The sequence below is a fragment of the Mixophyes fleayi genome, chromosome 5 (genome assembly GCF_038048845.1).
Source record: "Mixophyes fleayi isolate aMixFle1 chromosome 5, aMixFle1.hap1, whole genome shotgun sequence".
Classification (NCBI taxonomy): domain Eukaryota; kingdom Metazoa; phylum Chordata; class Amphibia; order Anura; family Limnodynastidae; genus Mixophyes; species Mixophyes fleayi.
The window spans coordinates 138,994,675-139,007,940 of NC_134406.1; the positions used below are offsets into that span (position 1 = coordinate 138,994,675).

Genomic DNA, 13,266 nt, shown 5'->3' on the forward strand with positions numbered 1-13,266 from the left:
TAGGTAAACGGGGCAAAACATTTATGTATATAAGTCAAAGCAGAAAAACAGAAGGAGGATTAATAAGACCAGAGATAGAGTGAGAGTCTTGTTGAGGAAAACACGGTAATAGCAGATCATCTCAATAATTATTTTTACTCTGTGTTCATTACAGAAAGAGAGGGGAAAGGGCCACAGTTAAGTTGCAAGTATATTCATAAAAATGAGTTATATACAAGTACATTTACAGACAAGAATGTCCTAACAGAACTCTCACAACTGAAAGTGGATAAATCAGTGGGGTCAGATGGGATACATCCAAGGATACTAAGAGCTTAAATGGGTACTGGTAACACCATTAACAGAATTTTTCAACCAGTCATTGGCTACAGGAGTAATTTCAGAGGAACTGGAAAAGAGCAAATGTAGTCCCACTGCACAGAAGTGTAAGGAAGGAAGAGACAAGCAATTACAGACCAGTGAGTCTTACATCAGTAGTAGGGAAAGTGTTGGAAACACTCTTCAAAGAAAGAGTTTTAGAATATCTAAAATCCAGTAACTTACAGGATCCTAAACAGCATGAATTTATTGTGGGGAGATAATGTTAATCAACTCTTATTGACTTTTTGACTGGGTAACTAAAGTAATAGATTAATGAGGGGCTGTAAATGTTAGCTTATCTAGATTTTAATAAGGCTCTTGACTAAAGATGATCTGTTCTCTGAGAACCAAGCCCACCCGAACTTCGCTGATCCAAGTACTGAGCCTGCTCGGTACTTTCGCGCGCCCTTGGAAGTGAAAATGAGGCAAAATGTCATTGTCGCACCGTCGGCTCACTAGTTTCGGATTATGTAAGTTTTGCTCTTCACGGCGATCCAGCGCCATTTCACAGAGAGACACAGAAGGGGTAGCACGGTTCTTGGCAGTCTTTAGTGCAGTTGAACAGCTTCATATCTAAAACAGAAAGAGGAGGGGTGGCAGTTTTCTTAAGTCTCCAGTGACATTTTACGGAGTTATAGCTTGTGAAGATATGTGCTTCCCAAATCACTCAGACACGGTATTAGGGGAAAAATAGAAGGATGAATTATTCTGCAGAACAGGATTAAATGCAGCACGGCCCCGTAATGATAGCAGGTCCAACAAAGGAGGAAATCCGTTCAAATAAATCCAGTGAGATATGTTCCACAGCGCATGTCTGGCAGAGCATCGCCTCTTGGCCTAAAGTTAGTCACACACTTCCAGCTCCCAGGGTAGCCTCTTTTATAACCTCCTAATCCCACTTTGGGATCTGTCTGTCCAATGGAGTTGCAAATTGTCTCGATTGGTGGGCTGCTTACAATATCCAGCCCCCTCCCCTACCTCTCCAGGTGTCTTCCCTCAGGTGACCCCTGCTGGGTCAGGCTCCTGGCTGGCTGTAGAGCTCACTAGTGGACAATAGGGAGCAAACAGAAATAACAATGATATCTTAATTCACTTAACTCCTCAGTGTTCCCTGTGGAGGTGGAATTTAACCCCTGAAGTACTTTTCCAAGGAGATGTTATAGTTACATCACTGATACTTCCTGATAACAACATGGCTAAAAAAGTGCAGTTCAGGTATGGATTAGATTAAGGGGTTGTAATACATCATACATGCCAGTTACTTTACATAGCTCACACAGAAAAAGGAGAGGTCCATTGCTAATTGTCATTGCTGAAATAGAAATATTAGGGCTGTCTGTGTTCTTCAAAATCTGCAGTCACATTGTACTGTGCCATAGCTCATCTAGAAATAGGAGAGGTGGCAGTGCCTTTTTTCAATCTCCAGTCACATTGTTCTTGTCACTCTCCAGTCTTCAGTCACATTGTTCTTGTCACTCTCCAGTCTTCAGTCCCATTGTTCTTGTCACTCCAGTCTGTCATGATACTAATCCCTCTACGTTATATGCTAAAGCCTATGTTCAAGTGCGCAGTGGTTTTAAGTGAGGGAAACAAAAATGTAAAAAAAAAAAAAAAGCTTGTACCTTTTTAAAGAAAAAAACACCTCTCTAATGTTTTTCTACAGCAAACTTTCACCTTTATTAAATTGCCAACATGCCATTCTACCCAAAATATTAGCAAGCATACCAGCATCCGCTAGCTGTCTTCTCTCAGCACCTGCAATCTTCACTGTCCTCATATTCACCCTCATCAGTGTGTGCATCATCCTCACACAATACTAATTTATCCCCGCTGGAATCCACCATTACAGAAGTCTCTGTACTTTGATGTAATTGCCAGTAATGGCCTTCCCCGTGGAATTTGTAGTTCATTTTACGACAGCTGTCATGATTTTCGGGCAATTCTTTTAGACCAGACCAAATGTCAAAATGTTGTGCTGACTCATCTGCATCACTATTTGGGTGTCTTGGGAAAGCTAAGTTTTTTCTTAGTAGCAGTTGCCAAAGAAACTTAGGGAGGATTAGTCGTTGTCATGTGCTACTTGAGCTGTCAGCTTGCTGACCAGCAGCTCATTACTTCTGCTGAGATCTGAGTCAACAGGAAAGAAAGAGAAGACATAGCTCTTAAACCTAGTATCGTGCACAGTTGCCAAAATGTAGTGATCTGATTTCAAGATGTTGATAACTCTCGTATCCTGGTGAAGCAAATAAAGTACTTGATCTACAAGTCATACATAGATAGTGGAATTGCTTAGTTTCATCTCCTTCAATTTCTCTAGCTGCTTTTTCAAAAGTCTAATTAGGGGAATCACTTGACTCCGCTAACAGTGTCTGAACTCGCTTCACAGATGACTACTTGGAGTGGTTTCAACACCTTGCACAACACGGAACGTGTTCTCCACTGCGCTGGACTAAAGTACATTCCACCTTAAATTTGATTCTTTTTGCAGCAGCTGCAAACTCCTCCATGCTGTTGCAGAATGCCGAAAATTACTTGAATTCTGTCTAGACACAGACAGCATCTCTTGCATGTCGCTGTCATTTTTTAAAAAGCTTGGTATCATCAAGTTGATTGTGTGAGTAAAACAGGGAATGTGATGGAATTCTCCCTGCTGTAATGCTCTCACAATATTGGTGGTGTTATGCCACTTGGACTCTCCTGAGGATATGTCATTTGTGATAAGTCATATTGCAATTACATCCCTTAGTTTTTCAAACAGGTTGTCAGCGGTGTGCCTCTTAATGTAGTCAGCGATACACTAATGTAGGATACCATTTTGTGTTCGCAACAGGATGAGGATGATATTTGTGTAGCGGACGATGGCGCTAATGAGGATGTTGGGGAGGATGATGTTTGTGTAAATCCTGCACCAGTGGAAGCAGTTCTTAAGTGAGAAGAATAATTCCATTGTCATGCCTGGGCATAAGACCAGCAAATCCACCTCTTATGTGTGCATTTATTTTTACCCAATCCTGACAATAGTTGTCTAGCCATTTGTAGAGTTTGTAAAGCCACACCGACAACACCTGCCTCATCAATATCCTCACTAGTGATTGGAGTTAGTCCTGCATCCAAGTTGCTAAGACTAGTTGACCTCTCCCATATCCAGGATTACTCTGTAGAATTCTTGAGCGTTAGTCCGGCTACTGCTGCTGCTAGGGGTGGATCTTCAACCAAGAAGTAGACCAAGAAGAAGACTTCTAGTAGTTTACAACAATTGACTGTTAAACAATCCTTTGCAATAGGGAGCAAGTATGAAAGCTGTCACCCAGTTGCAAAGCCGATCAGACGCCATGGTGACTATGCTAGTATAAGATCTGCTTCCCAAATCCTCAATTAATGCAGCTGGTTTTAGACAGTTAATTGAGGTCCTGTGTCCCTGTTACCAAATTTCATCACAACACCATTTTACTAGAAAAGCAATTGCTCACCTCTAACAGAAGGTGCCATAATATGTAATTATTGGGCCACAAAATGCCATTTTACCCAAAGATATGTGGACAAGCAAAACTGGGCAAACTAAAGATTATATGACTAGGACAGCCCTCTGGGTTCACCAACAATGCCAGATTATTCCGAGGCGGGCTACTCTGTGTATCAGCGGCTTCACTAAGAGGCATACCGATGACAACCTGTTCGAAAAACTAAGAGATGTCATTGCAACATGACGTATCCTGTTTGGACTTTCCTGAGGATATGTCGTTTATGATAGCATTCCAAATACTGTGAGAGCATTACAGCTAGGTGAAATCCATCACATTCCCTGTTTTTTTTAACACAATCTACTTGGTGGTACAGAGCTATTTGAAAAATGACAGTTGTGTTTTTAATTAGCACAGTTGTTAGATTTTACACATGGGGCTAGATTTACTAAAGGCCGGTTTGGTCAAATTTTTTTATTTGAGCTATTTTGCCATTCAGAACATAAGAGAAAGCACCATTGCCATTTAAATTATTTGTTAATTAAGGGGCAAAATTAATATTAACTTATTTTTTATTTTTTTTTATATATTTTTTTTAAGGGGACACTATTATAGTATTATGTGGGAAATGTGGATATATAATAATATTACCAGATTGGTAATGGTGGATTTAATTATTTATGTTGCACATTTTGGCATTACATAGTGCCCGAATAATATAATAATTAAATAATTTTATCCCCTTAATATAATGACATTTTTTTCCCTTATAAGTTATTACATTTATTTTGCCCCTAAATCAATAAATAATGATTGGCCAAATAATTTAAATGTCAATGGTGCTTTCTCTTACGTTCTGAATGGCAAAATAGTTCAAACAGCATGTGTGAGCTATGGAGCAATTCAGAAACCGGTATTAAAACTGTCATGTCCTGTGTTTTGGATGATGGTTTTAATGGCGGTTATAAGCAAACCGGCTCATACACAACCGTCAGCGGCTTAGCTTTTTTAATCCGCCATACATTTTGAATCACAGCCGCAAACCGCCCTATAGTGAATGCATCGGTTTGGACAACTAAACCACCAGAATGGATGCTGCGAGCTGGGGTAGTCTATGGCGGAAGTTGAGACATCCTTAAGTGGTAGCTAACATCTAACAGTTTCGCGATTCTTCGCTATCTATCCTGCTCTTCCACTGATAGATTTTGTGGAAATCATTTTTTTTTTAGTAAGGTTTACATACATTTAAAGTTTGTTTTCATTTCCTGACTGTAAAGGGTGTGTGGGGTGGTATTATAGATTGGTGACGGGGTTATTGAAATGCAGAGTTTTTTGTTGGAGTATGTCAAGTTTCTTTGATGTATATAATTATTCTCATTTGTGAAGTGATGCACTAGTTTTTGTGGAGGAATTGAAGGAGAATTGGGTGTTATGCCCATGTGAAATTTCGTTCCTATTGGTTCATTTTACCCCTTGATGTTGTATGTAGTCTATTTTATTTTTGAAAAAGTGATTTGGGATTTATTTTTGTTGAAATTTTTAATTAAAAAAAATCAATCCTTGCAAAACTGCAGCTACTTATTCAACATGCTATCTGTGCCACCTGATTGCATGCCCAAAACAGTGTTGGTTTAGGCAGAAGATAGGTGTTTTATATGTACCTGACCACCAGGTCATTCCACATCAGATCACCCCAAAAAAAATGAAATGTTCACCACCCATCTCAGATTTGTTTGAAATTTTTTAAGTTAAGAGAGGATGTCAAAACAACCATTTCTGCCAAATATCTCGAATGTCTGACAGTGGATTAAATATTGATTTTTCAATGTATTAAATAATTTACTAATCATGGCTTCTTTATCCAGTTTATGTGAAGTATAACGGGTGTTTATTAAGGAATCGCCACAAAATTTGGACCCCTAAGGTAACTCTCCCTCCAAAAATCCAAACCAAATTACTTTATCTGCCTCATGTTTTGCGTTACGGCAAAAAAGCACGTTTTTCGAATAGAATTAAAAACGCTAGGTTCAATCATAATTAGGGATTATTATTATTATTAATTTTTATTTATAGGGTGCCACAAAGTATCCGTAGTGCCGTACAGGGACAAACAATGGCACAGTACAAGGTGAAACAGCACAGTACAAGTAACAGTAAGCACTATAACGCTGGGGGCTCAGGCACAGCATGAAAGAGAGGGAGGGAGGGGAAAAGTGAGTATAGGCAGGTAACTATGGCCCAAGAGGGTGGGCACAGATGACAGGTTGAGAGTCACTGAGGGGAGCGGAGAGAAGCGAGAGGAGACAGAGGGCAGAGGGACCGAGAGGAGATGAGCAGAGTAGCTGGAGAGCGCAGTTAAAAGTGATGGAAACAGGAGGTAGGAGAGCCCTGCTCAAAGGAGCGAACAATCTAAAGGGAGGGGAAGACAGACAGACACATGGATGAGACGGGGAGACGGAGTCGAGGAAGGGGGAGAAGGGAAGAAGGGATGAGAAAGAGAGGTAGCCGACCGGTGGGAGTTTAGGCATGAGACTGGAAGGCTTTAAGGAAAAGGTGGGTTTTTAATGTTCGTTTGAAAGAGGACAGATTAGGGGAAGTTCTGATGGAGCGGGGAAGCTTGTTCCAATGGAGGGGAGCGCGCGGAAGAAGTCTTGGATACGTGCGTGAGAGGAGGTAATCAGAGGGGAAGAGAGGCGACGATCATTGGACGATCGCAGTGGGCGGGAGGGAGTGTGAATAGAGATAAGGTTAAAGATGTAGGGAGCAGTGGAGTTGGCGAGGGCCTTGTAAGTCAGAGTAAGGAGCTTGAAAAGGATTCTGTAGGGGAAGGGGAGCCAGTGAAGGGCTTGGTAGAGTGGGGAGACAGAGGTGGAACGGCGAGAGAGGAAAATAAGTCTAGCAGCGGCGTTAAGTACAGATCTAAGGGGAGCGAGATTAGAGAGGGGGAGGCCGATAAGGAGAAGGTTGCAGTAGTCCAAGCGGGAGATGATCAGAGAGTGGACGAGAGATTTGGTGGCATCCTGGGAGAGGAAGGGCCGAATGCGGGCAATGTTGCGAAGCTGGAAACGGCAGGATTTGGCGAGAGAGTGAATGTGAGGGGCAAAGGAGAGAGAGAGGAGTCGAGGATGACACCTAGGCAGCGGAGTTGGGGAACAGGGGAGATAGATGAGTTGTCAACATTGATAGAGAGGTCAGAGGGGAAGGAGGTACGAGAGGGAGGAAAGACAATGAGTTTAGTTTTAGCAAGATTGAGTTTAAGAAATCTAGAGGACATCCAGGAGAAGATGGCAGAGAGGCATGCGGATACCCTGGAGAGAAGGGAGGGAGAGAGATCAGGAGAGGAAAGGTAGAGTTGAGTGTCATCAGCATAAAGGTGGTACTTGAGGCCGAAGGAGCTGATGAGTGCACCCAGAGAAGAGGTGTATATTGAGAATAGTAAGGGTCCAAGGACAGAGCCCTGAGGGACCCCGACTGGAAGGGATCCCATTTTTTGTGGTGGGGGGGGGGTTTAAAAAAGGTATACATTGCTACCGTAAAAATATCAGCAGGGTACTCTGTTTCATAGTGGAGAAAAAAAATAATGAAGTTGCTATTTTTGACGCCACGTGTTATGACGCAATCGCACGATAAATTACACACATATACATTTACACATTCACTTGTAATAAGTTCACCTTAAAAATAGTTCCAACACATACTCATTTATAAAGAAATGTAGCAGAGTTTATAGTTAAATATTATAATGTTAAATACACTTTAGTGAGATCTAAGGTTCAGGATACAGGAAACATACAGTCAGGTCCATAAATATTGGGACATCGACACAATTCTCATATTTTGGGCTCTATACACCAACACAATGGATTTGAAATGAAACAAACAAGATGTGCTTTAACTGCATACTTTCAGCTTTAATTTGAGGGAATTTACATCCAAATTAGGTGAACGGTGTAGGAATTACAACGGTTTCTATCTGTGCCTCCCACTTTTTAAGGGACCAAAAGTAATGGGACAAACTAAACAATCCTACATCAAACTTTCACTTTTTAATACTTTGTTGCAAATCCTTTGCAGTCAATTACAGCCTGAAGTCTGGAACGCATAGACATCACCAGACGCTGGGTTTCATCCCTGGTGATGCTCTGCCAGGCCTCTACTGCAAATGTCTTCAGTTCCTGCTTGTTCTTGGGGCATTTTCCCTTCAGTTTTGTTTTCATCAGGTAAAATGCATGCTCAATTGGATTCAGGTCAGGTGATTGACTTTGCCATTGCATAACATTCCACTTGTTAGCCTTAAAAAAACTCTTTGGTTGCTTTTGCAGTATGCTTCGGGTCATTGTCCATCTGCACTGTGAGGCGCTGTCCAATGAGTTCTGAAGCATTTGACTGAATATGAGCAGATAATATTGCCCGAAACACTTCAGAATTCATCCTGCTGCTTTGGTCAGCAGTCACATCATCAATAAATACAAGAGAACCAGTTCCATTTGCAGCCATACATGCCCACGCCATGACACTACCACCACCATGCTTCACTGATGAGTTGGTATGTTTTGGATTATGAGCAGTTCCTTTCCTTCTCCATACTCTTCTTTTCCCATCACTCTAGTACAAGTTGATCTTTGTCTCATCTGTCCATAGGATGTTGTTCCAGAACTGTAATGGCTTTTTTAGATGTTGTTTGCCAAACTCTAATCTGGTCTTCCTGTTTTTGTGGCTCACAAATGGTTTACATCTTGTTGTGAACCCTCTATATTCACTCTTGTCAAGTCTTCTCTTGATTGTTGACTTTGACACATATACATTTACCTCCTGGAGAGTGTTCTTGATTTGGCCAACTGTTGTGAAGGGATTTTTCTTCACCAGGGAAAAAGTTCTTCTGTCATCCACCACAGTTGTTTTCCATGGTCTTCCCGGTCTTTTGGTGTTGCTGAGCTCTCCGGTGCGTTCTTTCTTTTTAAGAATGTTCCAAACAGTTGATTTGGCCACACCTAATGTTTTTGCTATCTTTCTGATGGGTTTGTTTTAATTTTTCAGCCTAATGATGGCTTGCTTCACTGATAGTGACAGCTCTTTGGATCTCATATTGAGAGTCGACAGCAACAGATTTCAAATGCAAATGTCACACCTAGAATCAACTCCAGACCTCTTACATGCTTAATTGACGATGAAATAACGAGGGAATAGCTTACAAATGTCCACGAAATAGCTTTGGAGTCGATTGTCCCATTACTTTTGGTCCCTTAAAAAGTGGGAGGCACATATAGAAACCGTTGTAATTCCTACACCGTTCATCTGATTTGGATGTAAATACCCTCAAATTAAAGCTGAAAGTCTGCAGTTAAAGAACATCTTGTTAGTTTCATTTCAAATCCATTGTGTTGGTGTATAGAGTCCAAAATATGAGAATTGTGTCGATGTCCCAATATTTATAGACCTGACTGTATCATGTCTAGTATCATTCTAATCCCCAATTTATCCTGCGACATCTGGTTCAATCGCCTAAGAGATCACACCTTGCGCATACATATGGATTATAGGGAATAAATGATCAAAATGATATTGTGTGTGTGTGTAATGCAAATAGACAAATTTGAACCAACTTTCGGCGGGAATATTAGTATGCATTTGTTGGAGAGCTGACCCCCACCCACCCCTGGAGGGCATTGGAGGGCAATGCCCTTGGAGGGCATTGTTTGAACTGGTCAATGATTTGCTGGACTGTCCTGAAGCCTGAACCTATGGAAAAATGTCAAATCATCTCTATTGTTTTCACTGTATCACTAACTGTATAAAAGCAGGAGCTCTATTTGACTGCAGTGCTGTTGATGATGCAACAGTCCATCTGTATATAGCAAAGTCGCAGGCTGAATACCTACGCCAGCTGAAGGAAACCATTCTCCCAGAAACTGAAGCTATTGTATTACTAGATTTTGCAGAAAATTATTCATTCGTGTGTCAGGATGCAATTCAAGGATTCCACTGGGACACTTCACAAACAACACTCCACCCATTTGTTGTATATTTTAGGCAAGATGATTGTGACACTTTAAACTGTGGGAGCCTGTGCGTTACTAGCGATACCTGTGACCATGTACCCATAACTGCATGCCTTCATTACAGTAGTTAAGAAACACTTAGCGAAACTATTAAAAAAATTGGAGTATGTTTACTACTTTGGTGATGGTGCTAGTGCACAATACAAGAACTGCAAAATCTTTTTAAACTTATGCTTCCATTAGGATGACTTCAGCTATCAAGCAGAATGGACTTTTTTTTGCCACCTCTCACAGTAAGAGTCTGTGTGATGGCATTGGAGGGACAGTTAAACGTCTAGCCACACGCACCAGTCTGCAAGCAGTGGAAACCCATCACATTTTGACACCTTTGGACCTGTATAGCTGGGCAAATGAAAATGTTAATGTGCGTGGCATAAAGTTTTTTTTACGTGTCACAAAACAAAATACAAGACTGCAAAACCAAGCTGCATAGCCGTCTGGAAACAACAGCAAAGACTCGCAGGAACACGTTCTCATCACAGATTTCGGCCTATTAGCAATGGTGAGCTACATATATATCGATTGTCATCAGATGACATAAAGATAGCAGGAACCAGAGTTAGTGTCACTATGACCAGAGTCACCAAAAATGTAGACAAAAGTGGTCTGCAACCTGGAACATACATAGCAGCAGTGTATGATAACATCTGGTACATTGGGTATATCATTCAATGTAATGAGGAGAAACAAGATGTGCTGGTACACTTCATGAAACGAAACCAATCAACAAATGTGCTGTCCTGGCCTTCAAGAGATAAGGGTTTTGTTCCTTTTTTCTTTTTAACGTTTTATTTTTGCATATACATAGAAGAACGATTGACAAGGGTTTTGTTGCTTTTTTTCACGTCCTCTGTGTTCCTCAAAAGGGCTTATAGCTGGGTGTCGCCAGCAAACAGTCACCATTCATCCTTAAGGATTAGATAAAAGGTGATACAGTTGATTTATTTATTAGGTTAAGAAGATAAAACAGGCCCACAAAAAGGGTTAAGCCTAGTAATTGTCAAAAATAGTCAAATAGTAAAATGTAGAAATGTAGAATTCTGGAGTTTAACAGATAAACCTAGTCAACACGATCCTTGAGGAAAATTTGCATTTATGGAGAAAAATAAAATGACTTCCGAAAGTTAGGCACCAGCAGTAATTCTTTAGCTAAATCCTGGGATTTGCCCAGGTATGTCATCTGCCACTAAAATAGAATAACAATTGTGATCTTGTGTCAACCCATATCTAACAAGGGAAACGCAATCAGGGTCTATTTACATTCTTAACAAACACACAGTTATCATCAGTGCTTATTCTTACTAAATTGCAAATCTGCAAATATATATAGAAACATGAAAATATGATGTGAGAAATGTTATTTAGCTAAGCTGACGCCATCTTGTTGCCTTATAGCCATTTTGTTCTCTTATAGCTTAAAGACAGATTAGATACAGCTAGCTTGTAGGAGTTATTCATTGTTTGCAAGAAACTATGCCCATGACCTTGGATGTGGCAGAGAGGAGATAAACCAACTCCCCCTGGGGAGTATTCCTGTGTGAAAATGTGAGAATGTAGCAAAATCTGTGTAAAGGAAGAATGAGTGGTTAAAACCTTTTGGGGCGTAGTTTTCTGTAATACGTGATTTTGTGCTATATAGCTATGGACTTGTAGCTAATAAAGCAGAGCTAATTGTACACACAGAACTTGCAGTGTATTTAATTCTCTCCGGCTGATGAGCTCATAACTGATAAACTGACACTTACAGGTGAACAATCTGATTTAGATTCGACCGATTGTATTCATATTTTCATCAACAGACTTAAACTTTCAACCCAATATCAAGGGACCTTATTTTTGCGAGTCCCTACACTCGCAACTATGCTTCGGATAACACTACAAAGCTGTTAAAATCATATACATTCGACTACCGTCCTTCTTACTATTGAAAATAGGTCATGTCTTTTTTTATAGATTATCTATATAATTTGTGTTATTTTGTTTTTGTCTAAAGACTTGTTTTCCTGCCTTATACTATTATAAGTAATCTTGTTTAGTTGAATGTAAACCAGGGTTGAATAACTGATAGCAACAGTGCAGCTGGGGGTCACATGAACGAAGTATCTGCTAACAGCACTTTTATAGTGGAATCTGTTTTATAAACATTTTTTTTAATGAATTCACAATATTTGTGTTTATTGCACAAAAATTACACAACTAGAATAGTTTTTGTGGTACAGTGTCATTCGCTCTCAGAACAAATGGAAAATGTTCTACAAAATTGTGTTTTGTGTAAATTATTTGTTCATTTTTTTTTTAAAGTTTTTGACATGTGACATTGAAGTTGTAGCAGCACATTTTCCCCTTTTGCTTTTGTTTGCATCATGCTTTAATTATGTTTTTCTGTGGTGTAGCATTAGCTATTTAGAATTATGATATGCACTGAATGTCCAGTGACTCATACTCTCATCCAAAGTGAAAGGTCTGTATTAGAGCATTGTGTGCTATTAAATTAGATTTGTGTATAGGTGGTTAATAAAAGACATGCACTTTTTGTCTTTTTAATTAAAACTTTCTGTTCTTTTTCAGAATATGGTCAAGCAAAAAGCGATGCGAGTTCTGAAGCAGAAAAGAATGTGAGTAATGTTTATAGGTTAACAATATCAATTATAAGTGACACCATACTGAATTTAGAGGGGTTTTTAATGGTTTGACTTTCCTCAAGCTGTGAAACGTGTAGTCTTTTAAAATTAGATGTTGTGAATCAGCTCAAGTGAAAGGAGCATTAGTATGCACACCCATTTACCTCTGACTTTGTCTCATGTCTGTGAACAAACAGTCTGTGGAGTAGTCATGTTATAGGTCTTTTTAGTGCTCCATTAAATAAACACTTACCATTTAGATTTAGTTAGTATAACACATTTCCTAAAAGCAATTTACTAAATACACTGTTGTCTCTCCATATCTTGAGGAGAGTTGTAGGTTACCATAACGCCACATTCAAACTATAATCTGTTTTGACAGCCCTTTCTTTATTTTCAAAACCATCTACTTTTAGTGAGCAGCATACATTACATCTGATCTTCCCCGTGCCTACCACTTATCTCAGTAGAGCCCCTTCACATTAATGATACTCACAGTGCCCAGTATCATTGCTCCTGATCCCACTAATTAATTTAATACTTGATTTCCGATAGTCTAGGAGGAACATATCCTGCAGAGGTTGCTTCCAGTGCTTCAAAATGTGCTTTTATAGTGGTGTTACTGTCTAGTACATGCAATTAACAATATATTAGCACTAGCCTTTAAAATCCTGTGTTGCTAGCTGCATTGTCAGTCAGCTTACGAATGTGGACCTTGGACAGAAGTGCTATACTCTTCCAGCCACAGGCAACTTCAAATGTAAA

The 13,266-nt window shown here is 39.9% G+C and overlaps 1 protein-coding gene across 2 annotated transcripts in view; it reads left to right on the forward strand.

Annotated features, from left to right (window-relative positions):
- Positions 1 to 13,266, forward strand: part of CHMP5 (charged multivesicular body protein 5) — a 34,037-nt gene that overhangs the window by 7,566 nt on the left and 13,205 nt on the right. For both annotated transcript variants that reach the window (XM_075212880.1, XM_075212881.1), the window contains exon 3: positions 12,449 to 12,495. In XM_075212880.1, the coding sequence (XP_075068981.1) occupies positions 12,449 to 12,495 (47 nt within the window). The remainder of the gene's footprint in view (positions 1 to 12,448; positions 12,496 to 13,266) is intronic.